This window comes from Tauraco erythrolophus, chromosome 3, assembly GCF_009769465.1.
Source record: "Tauraco erythrolophus isolate bTauEry1 chromosome 3, bTauEry1.pri, whole genome shotgun sequence".
In the NCBI taxonomy this organism is placed as follows: Eukaryota; Metazoa; Chordata; class Aves; order Musophagiformes; family Musophagidae; genus Tauraco; species Tauraco erythrolophus.
In genome coordinates, this window is record NC_141467.1 from 83452645 (window position 1) to 83472545 (window position 19901).

Here is a 19901-nt window from a genome sequence, read left to right on the forward strand (position 1 = left end):
AGTCCCAAAGGACAAGGTGGTGAGAAGCCCTGATTTCCTACTGATTACAATACCCAAATGTGGAGGCAGGTCTAATTGACAGCACTACTGCAAAACACTATCCCCTTCACTTGGCATTAGAAGACAAAATTCGTATTGGAGTTTCTCGCCTTTCCTTTTTGATGATGTGTAGCCACCCAGCATACCTTTTCTCTCTGTTGTTTGCAAAGCTTTGCAGCACACGGAAATGGTTCATCGAAATGACTCAGACAGGGGTCAATGATTGGGATAGATACCTAAATGCGTTAGGATTTTGAGTTTGGGGGTACACTCTCAGGACAATACCATGTGTGTAGTTTGTATTTATTTAAGGAAATAAAGCCTAGTGGGGATGACTGATTATGAAAAAGAGTCATTAGTCCTTGGTAGAATAGGTGAGACCTTGCAGTGCTTACAGAACAGCGCTGTACCTGAACACCAGGACTCCCACCACTAACCAGCAGAGCAGCTTCCTGAGTATTGCTTAGCTTGCTCCCTCAAATTGGCAAGAGTCACAGCAGTGATAAAAGGTAATCGTTCTTGGGAAGCTAATTGCAATTCTGCACTAAAGGTACAGCTCTGAAATATTTTATCTAGATGTTTGACCCCACTCCCGGTGACAAAGGACATGGAAAAGCCCAAGGTATTTTATTGTCTTGGTCTTTACAGGTAAGAAAGCCACGCCAGGCCCCTCAAATCAGAGGGAAAGTCTGGAGCAAGGAAGACTTACCCACTGTAGAGGATGACGTGGTTAGAGAGCAATTAAACACACTGGACATACTGAAGTCTATAGGACATGATGAGAGGCACCCATGGGTGCTGAGGGTGCTCTCTGGTGTCATTGTAAAGACATTCTTGATTATTTTTGAATGGTCATGGTGATGAAGAGAGGTTCCTGAGGAATGGAAGAAAGTGAGCGTCAGTTCCTTCTTCAGGAAGGGTAAGAAGGAGGACCTGCGAAACTACTGATTTGTCAGCCGCACCACACTCTGTGGGAAGGTGATGGAGCAATTTCCTCTGGAAGCCATTTTCAAACATAAAGGCCAGGAACCTGACTGGGATATCACCTAAACATAGGAAAAACTTTTTTACTATGAGGGTGGTCAAACACTGGAACAGGATGCTTAGAAAGGTTATGCCTGACTAAGCATGGCCCTGAGCAACTCAGAAAAGCAGGGATGGAGTAGGTATCTCTAGAGGTGTCTTCCAGCCTCAGCCACTCTGTGATTTTGTGACTTTTACACAAAACATTGCAGAAAACATATTAGACATGCGCGCAAAAGCTTATGTTAATTTGTGAATGTGCTGTGCTAGCACCAAGGTGCCAACTCACATATATTGTTGTTACTCTCATACTGCAATCGCTGAGTTGACTAATGCACTGTCTGCTTCTGTGACCATACACACATAGCCATGTGCTGAAGGTGAGCTGAATGGCAAGCAAAGAAAGTAAGTTTGCTCTTCCTCATCTCCCTAAACGTGGGTTACCAGCGAAAATGGCACATTCCACACATCTTTTTAAAATTCTAAATCAAATTCACTTTTGTCGCTGCCGTGCCGGGGACGGAGAGAACAATGACACAGAATTCATGTGCAGGAGAAAATGCCAACGCCAACAGCAGGAGCAGCAGCAGCAGTATTGGCAGCGGCAGCAGCAGCATCAGCCATTTATTAATTACAAATCTGTATATATATATATAACATGGTTCACAAGGATGGCCAAGGCAATTGGTCGCTTGACCATCCACCTCCCAGTGTGATTGGCTAAATGCTATAACACCCATTTCAAAACAACTTTCCCAGTGTGCCATAAACAAGACTGCATAACAAGCTATAGGTGCAAGATAAAGTCTTAGTTTACCAAAACCTCAAACTGTTTCTCAGCTAGCCTGCATGGGAAAAAGAACTTTCACAGGATGCTGCAGTAGCTGGAAAATTTCTGCTTCTAGCCTTTTAGTATCCATACACTTTCAATGCCTCAAAGACATTGAGGTTTATCTCAGTGGTAGAACAGTTCTTACCTCCATCAATAGTATTAGGTCTACTCCTTCAACTGTCCTGTGGTTGAGAAGAGAGTAGAAGAAATACCCACTAAACTGAGGTCCTCTTTAGTTGTCCAGATGAAAAAGAAGGTCTACCTCTCCTCTGGCATTCCACAGAGACGTACTTCTCACTGTCTGCAGGCTCTACTTGGTTTCTGGTTTCCCCCATTTGTGTCTGTCCTGTGAGCTGGGGAAGTCTAGGCGTTTGTTTATTTTCAGCTGCCTCCTCTGCAAGTTGTTCAGGTTTTCCCTTTGGCCTCTCTTTACCATAACACTCAACCACATGATTACATTGTTGTTGTTTTTTTTTTTAAAAAATGTCTACAAGTTACAACAAATAAAACACTATTCCATCCACAATTATTTCTGTTCCTCTTCTTGTCTATCCTCTCACATTCCCTACATTTTATTTTGGTTCTTTTCCCCTGTCTTTGTCATTCAAAGTCTTCTTTCCTCTTTTGGTATGTTTTCTTCTTCTCCAATAGATCATTCTTCCCCATACATAGAAGCATGCTTTTTTTCTTTCTGCTGAGCACAAATGAACTACAGGTACGGCTGAAATTGAGGGGTTTATTTATTCATTTATTTGCTTAATGGAAATTTTTAATAACTTTCACATTACCGGGCATTGTCTCTGTCCGTCTAGGGCTTGTCAGAAATGTATTCATGTACCACCAGCACTCAGAACAAGAGTCTGAGAAGTTTGGATTTGACTTTTGACTCATTCATCCCTTCCCTTCCCCCAGCTCACAGCAGAGCTCAACTTCCTTTTTAAACGTCCTTCACTAGTGCAGAAGCTGTTTGATTTACTGTGAAAAATCTTCCAATTGGATCAAATCTGGTTTGCAAAATTAATGAAAGGCTGACCTGATTGTCTTGTGAAGATGATTCAGAGAGACATGCTAGTGCTCCTGACCCTCCCGAAACACAGAACAAACATGGCCGTTTCCTTTCAACAACCGTGTTTATGGAACTCTCCTCATCACCACCCCATACCCCCAGTCTTGGCTTGCTTAATAGCTAAGCTAAAGTTTTTTTTCTTCTCTGTACTAGTTTTGTTGCAGCATTTCATGTGGTCAGCTGAGTGTGCAAAGCCAGAGGATGCTGGGTTTACAACTGCTTTCACCCTGATCCCTGCTCTGTCAATGTTGTCACACTGACTCACTTTGTTTCCATCGCAGTTTAAATAGCCCAGAGATGCTTGTGATCAAAGAAGAAATAAACAGGCAAAGCCTTTCCTCTAGTTCCGTTTTACATCGCAAATGTGGCAAGTAAGGATCAAAGGATCGCACTTTGCTGAAGATAAAATAAAGCCTGAAAACGGGGATGTTATTGTCAACTTTATGGTATGAACATGCTTCATGGGTGATGCTGCACATGAGTGTAACTTCCTTCTCCTCTCATTCCTGATACACAATGCCAGCCCTGCCCTCCAGTGGCCCAGGAAAGACACATGCCCCAGTATTGCGACTGCAGAGATGCCCTAGTACTTCAGGCTGAAGGGAGCAGCACTGCAGGTGTAGGTGCTTGCACCACAACCATGAGCTCTTCACGGACACTGAAATGACAGATAAGTGGGCAATAAACACATTCCGGCCATGTGAGGATTTCTCTGGCAAATTATGGAGGTGAAAGCAACGTTAGGTATGCCAGGATCAGATCTCCCAAATTTCTTCACTGCTCCTGCCCCTGGTATACGCAACGCCAGGGAGAATGGGGTAATAAAGATCCCGAATATCTGTCTGGCTAGTGGAAGTGATAAAAATACGATTCATAGAGATTTTCCCTTACTGTAACAATGTATTTGAGTCTTCACCTTTCCATACAAGAGCAGAGGGGAAATCATCAGAATCCCAAAGAGAAGTGCTAAGCGAGGAAAGGCTGTTCTGTGTTTCAGCCTTGACAAAGCAGTTCCTTGGCTCCTATGTACTGATATGTATTGCTTCAGAGAAAAAGGGTTTTAATGCAGCAGTGCCATCTCTCAGAGCAATCAGAAATAGACTACTCTAGCTGAGTGATCAACAGACTAAAAAAATAATCAAAGCAAGCAAACATTTTTCTTGGTAAAGGCTGGAAAAGCCTGAGGAGTGTGGCTAAATGAGGTAGGATTCAAACATCTGGCAAAGCGATTGTTGTCTTACTTCCCTGTGAAAGGCTCAAAGAAACAGTGCTGCAAAACTTGTCTCTAAACCAGCTTTCCAACCTTGTGTGGGGCATCTGTTGTCTTAGGACAACATTTATGGCACAGACCCAGCAACAACTTTGTGAGAATGTAATGAGCAAGCTATAGCTGGGATGAGATTGTAGAACAAGTTCAGAAGTCTTGTCAGTGTATAGAGACTGGGGCAGGACTGAGCGACCACTCGGTGCTCCTTCCAGTGCTCCAGTTCAGGCCCTGCGCTGACATAAATGCATTCTATAATCCCATTGCATCCTAAATTAGCTATATGCCTATTAGAAAAAATGTCCTACTGTATTTGGCTCTGCTATCACTAATTACTGGTGTTTTGGAATAGGGACCTGGGCAGTTCAAAAATTATATCCCTGTGAAGATCCCACCATTATAGCATGCCCTACCTAAGTAGAAAAAGAACAATGATTGCAGAGATTTGAAGCCTGACAGTCTCAATTTTAGTAGTAGTGCCTGAATAGCACAGCTGAAATGCTTTTGTTGTCACATAGTTTCTCAAGGGCTATTACTTGGCACCTTGTGCCTAGAGGCAGGATTTGGGTACTAGGGCCCACATGGGTCATGGCAAGAGAAATACTCATAAATTTCACAACCCTGACAGGCTCAATAACTTGTTGCACTCAAGGACATAAAAATACAGCAGATCCCTTGGTGTGAATCTCAATTCACAATATGCCAGTAATTTTTTCCATGACATCTGCACAATAGTTAAAACAGCCATTGGAATTAAAAAATAGGTATTTGTTAAGAACAAAATCCAAAGGATTCCCCCTGTAAGGAGTATAATCCATGGTACAGAGCAGTAAACACCAACAGGGGGATCAGTAACTCTTTGCTAATTGTACAGGGAGAAGCTTCCTCATTTCTAATCTAAGAAAAATCTGTAGGAAACCTAAAAAGATTACACATTTTTCCACAGATAATGCACTTTCACAGTTTGGATAACTCAGTTTACAAAATGAGTGTTTACATAACTCATAAAACTACTTGCTGTTATCACACTGTGAAAACATCTGTTTTTAGAAAAATCACTTTGTTCCTTTGGGCTTTCGTGGCCTGCAGTCTTTTGTATCACTTTGATCTCAGAAGGTGTCCCAAGAGCCCAAAAGACATTTGAAAGTCCTGGACACATCCACAGTATCCAAAGGACTGGCAGTCTTTACTCCTGGGTTTCATTTCTGTCATAACTGAGCCATTTTGGCCTTGAGCAGCTCACTGAAGCCAACACTGGATGTTAAACATCACGTAACTACATATATTCAATCACTTGAATGATTTCAGAGCTTTGCGCATCCATAGTTCTCCCAACTGTAAACTTATTCTAATTACGTTTACTTGTCTCACAGGTATATAATGCAATTGCGAGTCTCTAATAATTGTTAAAACCTGAAGCCTCAGATGAAAGACTCCACACAAATATATTATTAAAAGTTATTATTAAATAGGTCTTATTTTTAAATAAGAAGTCTTATTTTTAATAATATATTATTATTAAATAATAAGTTATTATTAAAATAGGTCCTTTCTCCCCCCTACTTTTTCCCCTACTCTTCCCAAATATCTGCTATTCTTCCAATGTAGTAGAAGATTAATTATAAAGAAGATTAGTTATAGAAGATTAATTATAAAGAAAGGATTCAAATTCCATATGCACTTTTGACGAGACAAAACATAAGACAGGCTCCTTCATACCAGAAAGTTCCATTTCCAACAGGCCAATATGGGCTAGGTGGAAGACAGCTGCAGAGTAGACATCTGCACCATAGTTAATCACGCTGTATCTTCTTTGCAGTCAATGAAGACCAACTGGCATTGTGAGAAAACTGCTTATCCCAAAGGAGAACAACTCTAGACAGGTTCATCTAGGCAGTTTTAGATCTTGATGCAGAGATCCTGAACAGTGTTCAGGAAGTACCTTTCCCTCTGTTGATTGCAGAGGAGGCTAGACAACAAACTCAGATGCAGACCATGGCAGTACAGAAGTCTACATTGAACAGTGAACCCCATTCTCTTATAATAGTTGTTGTAATAGCACTGGATGCCTGATTCTGCTGTTCAGTCACCCCAAAGACAACCTGAGAAACAGAAACCTATGCTAGCTCTTCCTGAATGTCCCCATGATTATCCCCCATCATCTGACAAAGAAAATTCTCCTTTGCTGTTTAGAGACACAAGAACTACAGACCTAGTGGGACTTTGTTTCTCATACAAGCTCATATGCCACTCTATGCCTATTAATATAGCAGGAACTACAAGTTTGCCTTCCACTGTCAAATTAAAAATAACAGTAATTATCCTGTGCTTCTGTTGCTCACCAGCCTGGGCTGCAGCACCAAGGACACTGTTGCATCCTCCGCAGCCAGGAGGAAATGGCCTGCCTCTTGTAGGCAGGATAGGTACCTTGAGTTGATTAGAGTAATTAGTTCATTATCTCAACTCAGTCCAGCTGGGTAAGAATGATTGGTGCCATAATTCCCCCTTTTTGTTTTACCATTTTTTGTTTTCACAAGGGCTTTATGGGTGAGCAGAGACCCAGCCCATTCATCCAACTCCAGCACGCTTCCCTCCCACGAATACCATGTCAGGGCTTGCGGCTTTACCTTCTTCTCCAAAGGACTCTCACTCAAGCTCCCGGCTCCGGCTCTTTTGGCTCGGGCTCTCGGCTCGGCGAGGGAATCAGGGCTTCCCAGGGTCTCACGGATGTATCACATCTGGGTCACCAGTTGTTGCTCACCAGCCTGGGCTGCAGCACCAAGGACACTGTTGCATCCTCCACAGCCAGGAGGAAATGGCCTGCCTCTTGTAGGCAGGATAGATACTTTGAGTTGATTAGTAATTAGTCATTCATTATCTCAACTCAGTCCAGCTGGGCAAGAATGATTGGTGCCATAATGCTTCCTGTGTCTTTCTTAAAATATGAATGTCTTTCTGTGCCTGTTTGGGTCATGGATTGTACGGAAGTACAGGTTATACTGTTTCTACATATAGGACAGTAAACTCATTGTACAGGCATTTGTGTGTTGGCTTCATTTCTCTCTTAAATATTCCCCAGTGAGAGTTGCTTAAAGAGAAGGGCTATCAGATGTGAAAATGCAACTTTAAACAACATTCTAGGTTGTATTAGGTCTGGCTGAGATGGAATTAATTTTCACCATAGCCCTCATAGTGCTGTGCTTGGTATTGGTAGCTAGAAAGGTGTTGACAACACAACAGTGTTTTGGCTACTGCTGAGCAGTGCTCATGCAGCATCAAGACTGTCTCTCCAACATTCTCCCCTCACCAGTAGGTTGGTGGTGGGCAAGATCTTGGGAGGGGATACAACCAGGACAGCTGACCCAAACTGACCAAAGGAATATTCCATACTGTATGAGGTCAGCTTAGCAATAAAAGCTAAGAGAAAGGAGGAGGAGAAGGAGATTCATTATCACACTTGTCTTCTGGAGCAACCGCTAAGTGTACTGAAGCCCTGCTTCCTGGGATGTGGCTGTGCACTGCCTGCTGATGGGAAGCAGAAAATAAATCTTTTGTTTTCCTTTGGTTCCACATGCAGCCTTTGCTTTTGCTTTATTAAACTGCCTTTATCTTGACTCACGAGTTTTTTTCCATCTTATTTTCTCCCTCCTCAGTCCTGCTGAGGATGGGAGTGACAAAATGGCTTGGTGGGCAGCTGGCGTCCAGCCACAGTCAACCCACCACGTAAGTTTCAGAGCAAACCCCATCTATACATGGTAACAGAGTAATGCATTTAAGAATAAAATTACCTCTCAAATGGGAAATCAGATGAATTGAGCAAATGAGATTTTTTTTTTTTTTAATTAGGAATCCTATCTTACAAAACCCAAAGCATTACTTAAATTAGGAAAAAAAATGTTTTCAGTAAAAAAGGTTTTTGAAATTAATGCATTATGTTCTTGCCTTGCCCCTTTCATAAACCTTCAAGTTATGAGCGTCTGTCTCTCCATCAGTCCAGAACACAAAACAGTATTGTAGGTGAGTTCACCAGTATGGTTAGCATAGGTTAGCCTAGGGTATAACAAAAGAAACACTTGAACACACCAGTAAACACTTGTCTGTGCAGCTGGTGGGGAGAAAAAGTAAAAACTCCTTTAAAGATAGGGACAGAGAGGTATAGCAGCAGCTCTAAAATAGTGACAGTTCCCCTGAATCAACATTTTTCTGTACCTGACCCCTTCCAGGAAGCGAAAAACAAAAAATCAAATTCACAGTCTGCTATCAGAATTCTCTGCATTGATAAACATGAGAGATCTTTCCAATACATGAAATTAGAGTATTAATATTCATCTCCTGTGACCTAAAAGAACAAGAATGTAGAAAACGTACTGAAAGGATATTGCTCTTTGCTTTTACTTTATAGGTTAGCTGATACTTTCTAAAGATAAATATTAAGAAATTCCATCCTCAAACTTACCTATTTTTAAGAACCTACAGAGCTGCTGTCACATTATAATTGTAGTTTTTATTTTATTTTTACTCCATTTTCTAAACATTTTCCAGTTCTAATAACAAAATTCCTTTTAAAGAGAAATCACAATGACAACTTTCATGCAGTAAGTCCAGTATAATGTTTATTGGTTACTGTTGTTTTATGTTGGCTCTTGAGAAGTTGATTGTGGATTGATTGTTGGACCCAGAATGCACTGCTTTGGTGAGGACAGCAGGGTCATTTTCATTTGCTTTTATCTACAGAGAAGAAAAAGACAATATGATATAATCTTTCAAAAGAAAATCTCTGCTTTGCAATTTGTCACTCAGAGAGGTAATAATGGAGAAAAAGTGCTAGGAGCTAGAAAGAATGATTATTACTCCCTCGCTCTATTGCAGCTTTAGCCTTTAGTCCTCTCTATTACAAAAGCTTTCTCCCTTATGACAGAGGAAAACAAATAGCATGCTGCACTCTGTTGCTGCTACCGATGCCCTGGATGAGGTTCACTGTGAGGGAGCCTTGAAGGAATGATACAATGAAATGTGGAAAAGGTAACTTCATCCTTCCACCATTGCAGGTTTGTTCCTGTCCTCATATTAATTAGCACTAAGAATAGACCCATTTTATGTGAGGCGTAAACTGTGGCTTTACATCCATCGATTGGGAAATCGTTTCTCAAACTAGCTGATCTCATTGTTGGTACACGTATGCACCCAAAAACTCAGCCTGGGTTTCGTCATGCTTACTGCCACCCACTGTGCCCCAACCCATATTAATCAACTCCTCTACCATAGCAGACAACGTTTCAGCTGCAGCTGACATACAGCAGCATATCTCAATTGTCCTTGCTGAAGGTCTTACCTAGTTATTTTACTTTTTCCTGAAGTGTTTCTTCTGCTTGTTAAAACAGTTAGAGAGTGAGGTGGTGTCACCTAGTCCTTCTCCCCAGCTGCCTTATCCCACCCATATGTTGCACTGATCCTTGCTAGGTTCTTCTGAGAGACAGTTCAACTCACTAACCCAAATGAGAACTAACCCAGAAAAAGGAAGCTAAATGTTTTCTGCTGGCTTAGCAAGTGAATCAACTCAGAAAGATCTACTGAGCACCAGGGCATATATAGGTGAGGGAGTGTCAATAACCAAGCTCTGTACTGTGGACACTGGAGAGGAGGGAAGGGGAGATGCCGGATGTTATTTCCGTTTTAGCGGCACTGAGCCTTACAGCAGCTCAACTGGCCATCAGACCACTGCTGCTGCCACTGACTGCAGCACCTCTGTTGCATGAAGACAGCTGCAAACTGATCTATCAGCTTAACCCAAACAGGACAATCATGGAGAGATAAAACCAACAAAACAGAGTTATTGTCTGTAACACAGGGATGCTAGACACGTAGAGAATTTCATTTTTCACATCAAGCTGTTTTTTGTTTGTTTGTTTGTTTGTTTGTTTGTTTTTCCTGTAAATTTGCAAGCCAAATATTCATGCTTGCTTTGTACTCCTGGTGCTAATTGAACTCAGGTTTCCTATAGGCCTTCCTACCCATGTCAGTCTAGCAGTCCAACTCCATTTGCTTCTCTCAACTGAACTTTTTTAATAAGACTCCAGTCAGAAAGAGATTCTCCATACCTGGGCTGCCACAGATTTTCTTCAAATTTAAAGATACCAGGACAACTCAGCTTCTGAGAGGGCTTGTTTCAGAAAAGCCTGTCACAAGCTAGAAGGCTTGCTGCACTTTTGTTTTCTTGAAGTTTCAGAGAAGCATTAAGTAAAGTAATTTTCATTAATCAAAAGAGACTATTACCTTCAAGAGCCAAAACCGGGGAATAAGTCTATTATTTTGATGAGAGGGATGTTGCCGAGACCACGCCTGTGTATGGTGCTCTCTCAACAGGAACAGGCTGACAGACCTGCAAGAAAATATTTCAAATCTTTCACTTTTATTTGTCTTCCCCTTGGAAATCCTAGTTGGACACAATGAAAATAGCAGTCCTATGATAACTCAGCTTTGCATGTTATGTGTCTCAACACTTTCATCAAGCCTCTCTCTTGAAAAGATCCCTTACACTGGGGCTAAAGAATTCAGTTCTCAGCTCTCATAAGGAGCTGGGCAGCTCAATCTGCTCAGCACTGTAAAAAAACAATTCTAAACCTATTTTTTTAAAGAAGCAACTGACCACGTTCCACCTCATCATATCGATGCTTTACTTTTTCTTAGTATACAAACAGATCTTGGAGTGGCAAAACCCCGGAGATTATGGCACATAAATAATTAGGATATGCTAAAACTTGATCATAAATCAATTAATCTGGTTGTATCTGTATACTTTTTTAATCTTGGTCCAGCTACTTCAGGACATCCCAGGAGACTACAGGTACAGAGAATACAGCTCCGGAACAGCTGACTCACTGCATGTTTAAGCTATAAGCTTGTTCTTTGTTACAGTAATCACGTTTTCCAGTGATGCTCTTAATACAGGTAAAAGAGGTTAATTAACATCAGTGAAACAAAGCGAATCTTGCTTTGTGGGGGTATCTACCATCCACCATCCCAGCTGCTGGCTACAGGAGATTGAGCTGGTTGAAAAATCACTTCTGAAGACATTTTGCACTTGATGTTTTGGTTAAGGGAAAATTCTCTCTAGCTTTGACAGCAAATCAAAACCACCATGTTCACTGAAGTCTTTCAGAATTGTATAATTATCAATTTTTTCTTGAGTTTTAGTTTAGGTTTGATACTTACCTTCTTCTAACATGGGATATAAGGCTTTAGCATAGATGCCAGGATTTGGAGTCACTAAAACACAGCTATGCTTGAGGAAGTACCTAATTATCATTTAATAAATACAGCATGTTGTCTTACATGAAAAGGAATGTCCCAAGTTTGGTTGGTGTAATGCCAGTACAAATCTGGTTTCAACAGCTACTTTCTGTTACCATTACATGCCATTTATTTTGCATTGCAAGCCAAAGAAATCCATGTTGCACAACAAAGGAAGTGCTATACTAATAAGAAGCCCTCTTTAACAAAGTATCAAGTATCTTTAATGTCCAGTGAATTAGACTCACAGGCACATACAACTTTGTGCATGACGTATTCCACTGAGGATAGATCCAAAGGACTATGATTTCTAAGAGGAACACTGCAAAGAGAATCTATCTAGGTTGAAAATGCAGAATGAGTTTACTGTAGGTGAGCAGTTCTGACTCCTTAGCCTGTGAGACAATCTTATCTGCAGCTGGCCATGGAATTGCATGACCTAAGGAGAAATTGTCTCAATTCAGTCAAATGTTCAGTGGAAAGGGAAGATCTTTGCTCTGGACAAAATCACAGCTAGGACTACTGGTTCACTTCTCTACTAGGTCTGGGAAGTCCTGGCACAGATTATTTTGTTTGCCCTTCCTTTCCCCTAGAAACATTAACCTTCACTGATACTGAAAAGTTTAATAGAATATATAAAATTTGTGGATAGATTTAAATGAGGAATCTGGTTTCAGAACAAAAAGCAAACTAGAAACAGTTGGATGCTAATATAATGCAAGTGAAAATATCTCTAGTTTATCTAATTTACACTGACTCGTACTGGTAAAAAAAAAAAAAATATTTCTTTATGTTTGGAACATCCAAAAATGCAGCCATCTGTTTTCTGTTCTTAGTTCCGAGGGAAAAACTGTGTGCTCATGAGGAGACTTTGCTGCCTATCCACTGTATTATGTGTATCGATTTGCAGACAGCCCACCAGCTCCTGTGAAAGTGTGGTCTTTGGAGGAAAGCCTCACTCAGCCACTTTTTCATGCCTTTCTCAGTCCATCAAGGTAACAGCAGGAAGAAATATACAGAAATATCTTGGAAGCATTTCAATGAGCCATATCTCACATGGATGCTAGTCTGATTCAACTTTTAGATCCTGCAGTGAATCCCACTGATTTGGGTTGTGATTTTTCAACGTACTGAGTCTGGGCGCTTTTGGAAATCGTACCTGCAGTAAGTAACAGTAAGGGCTCAAAAGCATTCTTCATAAATGCTTGCATGGTAAACAGGCCCCGAAAATGCAATCTTCATGTATTTTTCAGTATTCATCTTTAAAAAAGTTTAGAACAAGAGCTTGAGCAGAGTTACCTTGCCTGGTCTAGCAGTGCACTTTGCCCATGTTCAGCTTTTAACACTTTCTTGCTGGAACAGAGCCAAGTGCTCAATATTCTACAGAATTTAGCTCCAAACATGTGATTCATGAAAGAGTTAGAAAATTATTAATCTCTTCCTCAGTTTAGGATTTCTCCCTGCATATACGTTAAGCCTCTCTGATTTTCAGTGAAATCAGTGATGAATTCTAGCAGTTAGTCAGATTACCCATGAGCGAAACTGTCCACATTTATTGCAGGTGGGACATGTTTATTTTTAAAAGTACGCAGGCTTAGTCTATGGGCTGCACAGACTACCCTAAGAGCAGGAGCTAGTCTATGATATTTTTCTGGAAGATAAAGAACAATGAAAATTGAGTCCTTAGCTTCATTTCCTCCCACCTTGGCAGATTTTGATTAGTAAGGGAAATTACCATTGAATCCCCAAACCTCTCTTCCCAAGAGCTAGCTATCCTCATGTTGTACAAAGCATTACAGAGATTTATTAGTTTAATTAACCTGCTCCCGCTGCCTGACTCGTTTGTAGACATATGGAGGGAATGGTGGACGGGAGACATATTTGCCTTCTCCTGCTGTGACATTGAAAGCTCCACCTTCATAAACCACTTTGCCTCTTGAAACTGTTGCAACTGGGACTCCGTGGCAGACCATTCCTTCAAATATATTGAAATTGTTGGCCTGGTGATGTGTCTTTGCAGATATTGTCCTGTGATTACAAAACAAAGCAACACCCAAAATTACTATGATCCTTACACTTTACTTCATTATAAAATTTTGAGAAATTGATAAAGGAAGAAAATTTAGCAGCATTATTAAACCACGACATTGTACAGTACATCACGGAACAGCTGTAAAAATAGGATAGAGCATTAACATTTCATTGAACAGTAATTGCATTTCAAAAGAATGAAGGGAGAGTCAAAAGGACAGAACTTTGCAGCCCTGCAACACAAAATTTTCCACTAGACAGAGATTAGTGGAATAAAAATCAGGTTGTAATATTTTATTTGGATAACATGATATCATTCTGCCTTGTCAACCAAATATCTATGCATGATAAGGTCAGACAAAGCTCTGACCTTTTAGCTAGAATGACTTGCAATTTCAAGTTTGAAAAGTATGGCTGCAGTGTTTCAAAGATTGAGACTCACGAATAACACAAAGACTATTTCACTGGAAAGTCAGTGGATGGTAATGAATTCTGGTAACTCTTAATGTGAGTTGGATTGATCCAGTGACTGACAGCCCAAATATCTTGATGCTGCTAAATAATAATGAAAACATCACACTTCTACATACCTTTCCTCCAAGGGTATTAAGCAAATCATAATTTTAGACCTCGACTGTACCCATTTGAGCATCAGTATTATTGTTTTGTTTATGCATAGACCTCATTCTTTATGATCACCATTTTTCTAGCCAATTTCTCCAACCCTAATTGATAACATTAAAGGCAGAGCCAATGCTAGAGCTGACATTGGCATCTGGAAATGCAGGCTGTGTATAATTCCTTTATTATTTATTTCCCGTACTGAGCTACTTACTATCTACCGTATCTAAAATGGGTCTCAAGATTTTTAATTTTAGTTAATTATTTCATTAACTTCCTATTTCCAATCTACAGATATTTTTCCTTTGTTTTTTTTTTTTTTTTAATAATTTGGAGAGTTTATATTTTTTTTTATCATCTGTAATTTCTGAAAGGAAGAAAGCCTCATGCTTTTGGCTAGCAGCCAGAATTTTCCAGAATGGGTACTCACACAATCAAAAATCTATTATGCATATGTAGCATTAATATTATTCTTGAGACTACATCTTTTACAAAAGAATTATCAAAGTCAAAACTAATATGAAGCATTATAGATTAAAATATTTATCTATTTGAAGAATAATTTTCTAAAATTTTAGTTAACATCTTTATCAAAATGAGAAAACAAAAAAAAATTTGTGTCTTTCTTGAAGTAAAGCCATTTTCAAAAATAATCACATATCAAATATTTAAAATTATTACTTACTGAGAAGAAAAATGAATTCCTGGAAGGACGCTTAGTTTTCCTTTCATATCGTTCTGTTGAACTAAGAGAAATTTATTCTACTAAGGGCTACATTTAAATCTTGGTGATAACTAACTTTTCAAAGGCTGTATATATAGAAATACTCTCTATGGAAAATCAACCCAAAGAAATAAAAAATTTTCCTTATTCAGCACATCTTGGACAGAAAACTGCCTGAACGCTGGTATCAGCATCATCTGGTAGATTCACAGTGACAAGCAATAGAAGTGAGACCTTCTTGTATACACCGCTCCTCTGAACAGGGTCGAACAATTTTAGCCGTGGGTGTTATAACAGCCCTACAAAGAGTTTGTGAATGTATTCCTCTACCTTATTGCATTACCCTTATGGGTCCAATTGCTAGAACAGTAAGTAAGAACAACTGTAATACAATTGTCTTTAGCATTCTCTGGGTGTACATCATATCTATTTGCACAATAGCACTGGGACACAAAAAGAAAAATGGAAAAGGTAATTTGAGCTAATGAGCAGAAAAATAAGCAAGATCCTTCAACTCAACATGTGAGCTGTGTAAACGTGCCAGAGCAGGATCACTAGGGGTAAACACGCCTCAGAGGTAAGTCCTTCATGAAATGATACAAAATGAATGAAAGTTAGCACATTTGAAAGAAATACCCATTTGTACAGATAAACCTTACAATATGACAAAACACATTTCCCAGAGCTTGTCTCAACAACAAACTCGTATAGAAGTCATTTATAACTCTTGAAACAAGCCTTAGATCATGCTGCCCTTTCTGAAGGGCACGAAAATTCATCTGCGATTTAACCCTTTGACATTATCAATGGCAGTGAAAGTTTCGGGCAGCAAGTGAGCAATCAATTAAAACAGAATTAGACAGTATGCTTGGATCTGAAGCTCACAACTCAGAGACCTTATGCAACAGACCGTTTACTGCTGTATCAGCCATTTCAGTAGCAGGCAGCTTGCCGGGAATCTTAGCAAAATTCCAGTATTTGCTCCGAATGTCTGAACACTAGTGACCACTCGGCTACTGGCAAGAACGGCTGTAACCCGCTTCTAATCCAAGAAACCAAGACTACCACTGTAGGGAAGTATAACGTAACACCTGTCTCCAGCACCCTAAATGATGCCTGACGGAAGGGATTACTCAATGTGAAAGAGCAGATTCTGATTCCAGGATTCAAAAACCTATATTGGGTTTTTAAAATAAAATTTGTAAAATTCTCTAATTCGGGTTATAAATTACAGTGGCTTTTGTTTCAAGCAACCCTTTCTCAAATGAAGACTGAGATCAGAATGATTGCCTCAACACGTAAAAGAACATCGTACTCTACAAAGAGGATACTGCAAAGACATCAGGCCCTGTGTTGTTCCTACTTAAATTAGTGTTTCTGTTTAATTCACTTCAGCAGCTTTTGATACACCTATCTTGCAAAGGCTATCAATATACAAACTGGCATTCCACTAGTACAAAAGAGGAAGTCATGCTTCTGAAATTGTCTTTTTTCAATCCAGTTCTGACCAACTAATTTACAGTCAAATAGCAATTATTTCAGTCTAAGAGCAATTACCAGATTTTCTCTGGCTGTGTGAGGATTCAGTGACTAGTAAGCCTGTATTTATTTATGCACTCTGTGAAAAAGGGATTTACAGCTACTCCTAAAGTATTATATCTAAATAAACTACAAACTGAGGTTTGAAATTTAGAAAAGAGCATCAGATTAGACTAATGGAAGTAACTTGTAGGGTGAAATTCAAGACTGTACAGATTATCAACTCAAAAGTTATGCCCCGAAGTTTTATTAAGGAGTTAGAGGTACCAGTTCTCATTTCAAGTCAAATACAAGCAGGAGCATCATAAACATATCCACAGCTCAGTCAGAGCCTGATATATTAACTAGTGAGTTACAGTCAGGTAGGAGGAGGAACTGGATAAAGGGAAAAAATTAGACATTAGAGTGATCTTCTACCTCTTATAATGTATTGGACATGAAGCTACATCAGGCCAGTGAAGGTGGATCTGTTGGACTAGAGTAAGCTCTAGAACCTAAACTTTGGCTACTGTGAGGATTATCACTTTAATTTTCAAGGTGAGCATAAGAAAAAGAAAAAATTAATTACTTCCAATGGAAACTGGATGCATACTTCACACAGTTTTCTTAAAAAACTCCAGGTACAGGAATATGAAGGAATTCTGTAGTCAACAGCCCTTAGGCAAGAACAGCTGCTCAATATCTCAGTAAAGGGAGGACACTTATTTTATAATTAATTAATTCGTTATTTTAAAACTGTAATAGAGGCAGCTAAAATGACCCGAGTTCATTGTTGAAAACAACTGCTTCATTGCCATAGAAAACCAACTTCTCTGAGTATTTGAGCTGTCAGCAACTCCTCTCGGTGCTTACAGCACAGTATCTCTAAGATTTTTGGAGCTGGGGGGAGGTGAGAAATGCCAGTTGCTGAGCATATTATCAGCCTTTGCGAGTTGCCTCTTCATATCACTTTCAGACGCCTTTGAACTCTCCATTTTGTTAACCTGTTTTTCTAAAATCTAGAAAAAAAAAAGTAGATCGTTCACCTTTCTGTGCTGTCCTGAGCTACCACTCATTTATAACGATAATTAAGTTGAACTTTGTTAACGTTTAAGAGTCAGTTTTATTAATAACAGAAGCAAAGCAAGGGGAAAGAAAAAGAAGGGGGAAAAAAAAGAGAGGAAAAAGAAGAAAGTCTTCAAATCTGTGTGCAAAAATTCTAGCTATAAACCTATAATGTGGATTAAAAATCCCGTGGCCAATTTCATATTAAGGAATTGCAATAACTGCACATGCAAATATATGCAGGCAACTATTCTTAAAGTTGTATTCCTAGTCTATATAAAAATATAATTAAATAAGCATTGCCTTTGAGTAACCATATGAACTGAGGAGATTTGTGGATAAAGTAACAGATGCAAGAAAAGGTAGGAAGTTAATGTTTGGGAGCTCCAAGTCAAAGTGACTTATCTGAGGGATGGGATCTTTATTTCATGCAATCATATATCCTAAAATTCATCATTTTAAGATGGGTAGAGAATGACAACAAAATTATTTTTCTTATTATGATAAGTAACTCATTTGTCAACAATACTATCAGTCTGGTCCCATCAATCACTCCAAGCTGATACAGGACTGAAGTGAAAATCGTCAAACTCTATAATGGGCAGGAAGGAAACAATAATGAGAAATCAAGCTTTCAGAAAAGCATAAAAAGAGAGGAAAATACAAATCAGTCTATTCAATGACAAAAGAAGATCTGGAAGTGATTACCAGGGAGAAAAAGGCAAGGTTATATAAGGAGAAAATAAGAAAGATTTAACTTTTTCTTGTAACATTTCTAAGATTCAGTTCTCTAAAGAGAGCAGCTGACATTTCATGAGACAGCAAGTTACTGGGGAAACATACACCAAGTTCTCTCCGAGAGGCTTATTTTGTTACAGTTCACAGAACCACAGAGTCCTGGAGATTGGAAAGTATCTCTGGAGATCATCCACTCCAAGCTCTCTGCTCTGATCAGGGTCAGCCAAAGTAGGTTTCACAGGGCTGTGCCCAGTTGAGTTTTAAGTACCTCCAAAGATGGAGACTTCACAATCATTTTGGGCAACCTGTGTCAGTGTTTGATCACTCTCACAGAAAAATAAAGTTATTTCTTACGTTTAAATAAAATTTCCTCTGTTTTAATTTGTGCCTATAGTTTCTTTCTCCATATCCCCTTAATTTGAGATAACAGGCCTTTGACAGGAACTTTGATTCTAGTGAATTAGTATACATTCATGCACACACACGCTTGCACTTGTGCAAAAGAATATGAGGCTATTGAAAATGCCAGAACATACCCGTCCTATGCCTGCATATTTGTATGACACATTATTTCATTTTGCCTCATTGTGTTTAGATGCAGTTATCCATATACTCAGAATTCAAAACTATGCTCATTCATCAAAACAGTAAGACAGTTGTAGCATTATTTATTCTAATCATCTGCTATCATCTTGGTTTCTTCCTCTTTTATGTCATGAAAAATTACAGGCAGTTGCTTGGCAAAGAGAGTGCTTAAATGTTGTAACTTGTCCCCACTTAAGCTTCTGAGGCTGAAGACTTGACTGCAAATGAGACAGACATAGGCTGCAGATTTTGGTTCTAACAAAAGCAGAAGATTTATCCACGAACACATCTACATGTAAACAAAGGCATTGAGGGGATGAACATACGCCAGCAGACTGGGGCACTCTGACTTCTTGCTGATTTCGCATCTGGTGACTGTTTCCCCTAAAATGCATAAACCACCCTGGAAAAAGTGGCTAGAAACCACATCTTTGCTAGTCATGTCATAGCAGGTAGCTTAGAGAGTAACAAGTCCTTTTACTCCCTCTCTTCCCCACCTCAGGACTCCTGCCTTCGCTGCTGATCAGGGACCCTGCTCCTGCAGCTGTGGGCTTGGGGCTGCAGCCATCGCTGCCGTGCTGGGGCTGAGCCCAGCTCCGTTGGCACACACGGGCACATGCTGGCCCTGCCAAAGAGGGCCACTCCAGCAGAGCCCAAGGAGAACGGGATGAGAGACTGCTACCTGCACAGCCAGCTCTGCCTCTGCATTCAAAAGTAGCTAGTTTTTAGGCTATGAATGAAAAAAAACTGGTGGGTGAGGCTTCCCAGACTGAGTGTGGTTATATTGAAGTGGCTGGATTTAGAAAGTTAAACTCCATTCCAGATGGTTTTTTATCCCTGTGGGTGTTTGATCTTGCTTTTGGGGCCTGATCCAGGGCTTATTTGCCAGGCTTCGACAGGCTACAGTGAGTTTATTGAGCCCTAGTATCTTCCAGAAGCTGAATGTCTCTTCTGAGATCTTGCACACCTTCTGCCCCTACTTTACAAGTGATGCTCAGCTTTTTCCATGGTCTGAATTGGGTACTGCAGTATTTAGATTCCTTGCTGAGCATTTCTGAAACAAGCCCTAGAGATTTAGTATTCTTGCTTGCTTTCAAATAGCTAA

The 19901-nt window shown here is 39.9% G+C and overlaps 1 protein-coding gene across 1 annotated transcript in view; it reads right to left on the reverse strand.

The window, feature by feature from the left end:
• Positions 1-10528: 10528 nt before the first annotated feature.
• The window catches only part of DPYS (dihydropyrimidinase), a 33551-nt gene continuing 24178 nt past the window's right edge, over positions 10529-19901 (reverse strand). Inside the window, exons 9-10 of the mRNA XM_086609508.1 lie at positions 13335-13542; positions 10529-10603 (exon numbers count right to left, since the gene is read on the reverse strand). Coding sequence (XP_086465634.1) covers positions 10529-10603; positions 13335-13542 — 283 coding nt within the window. The remainder of the gene's footprint in view (positions 10604-13334; positions 13543-19901) is intronic.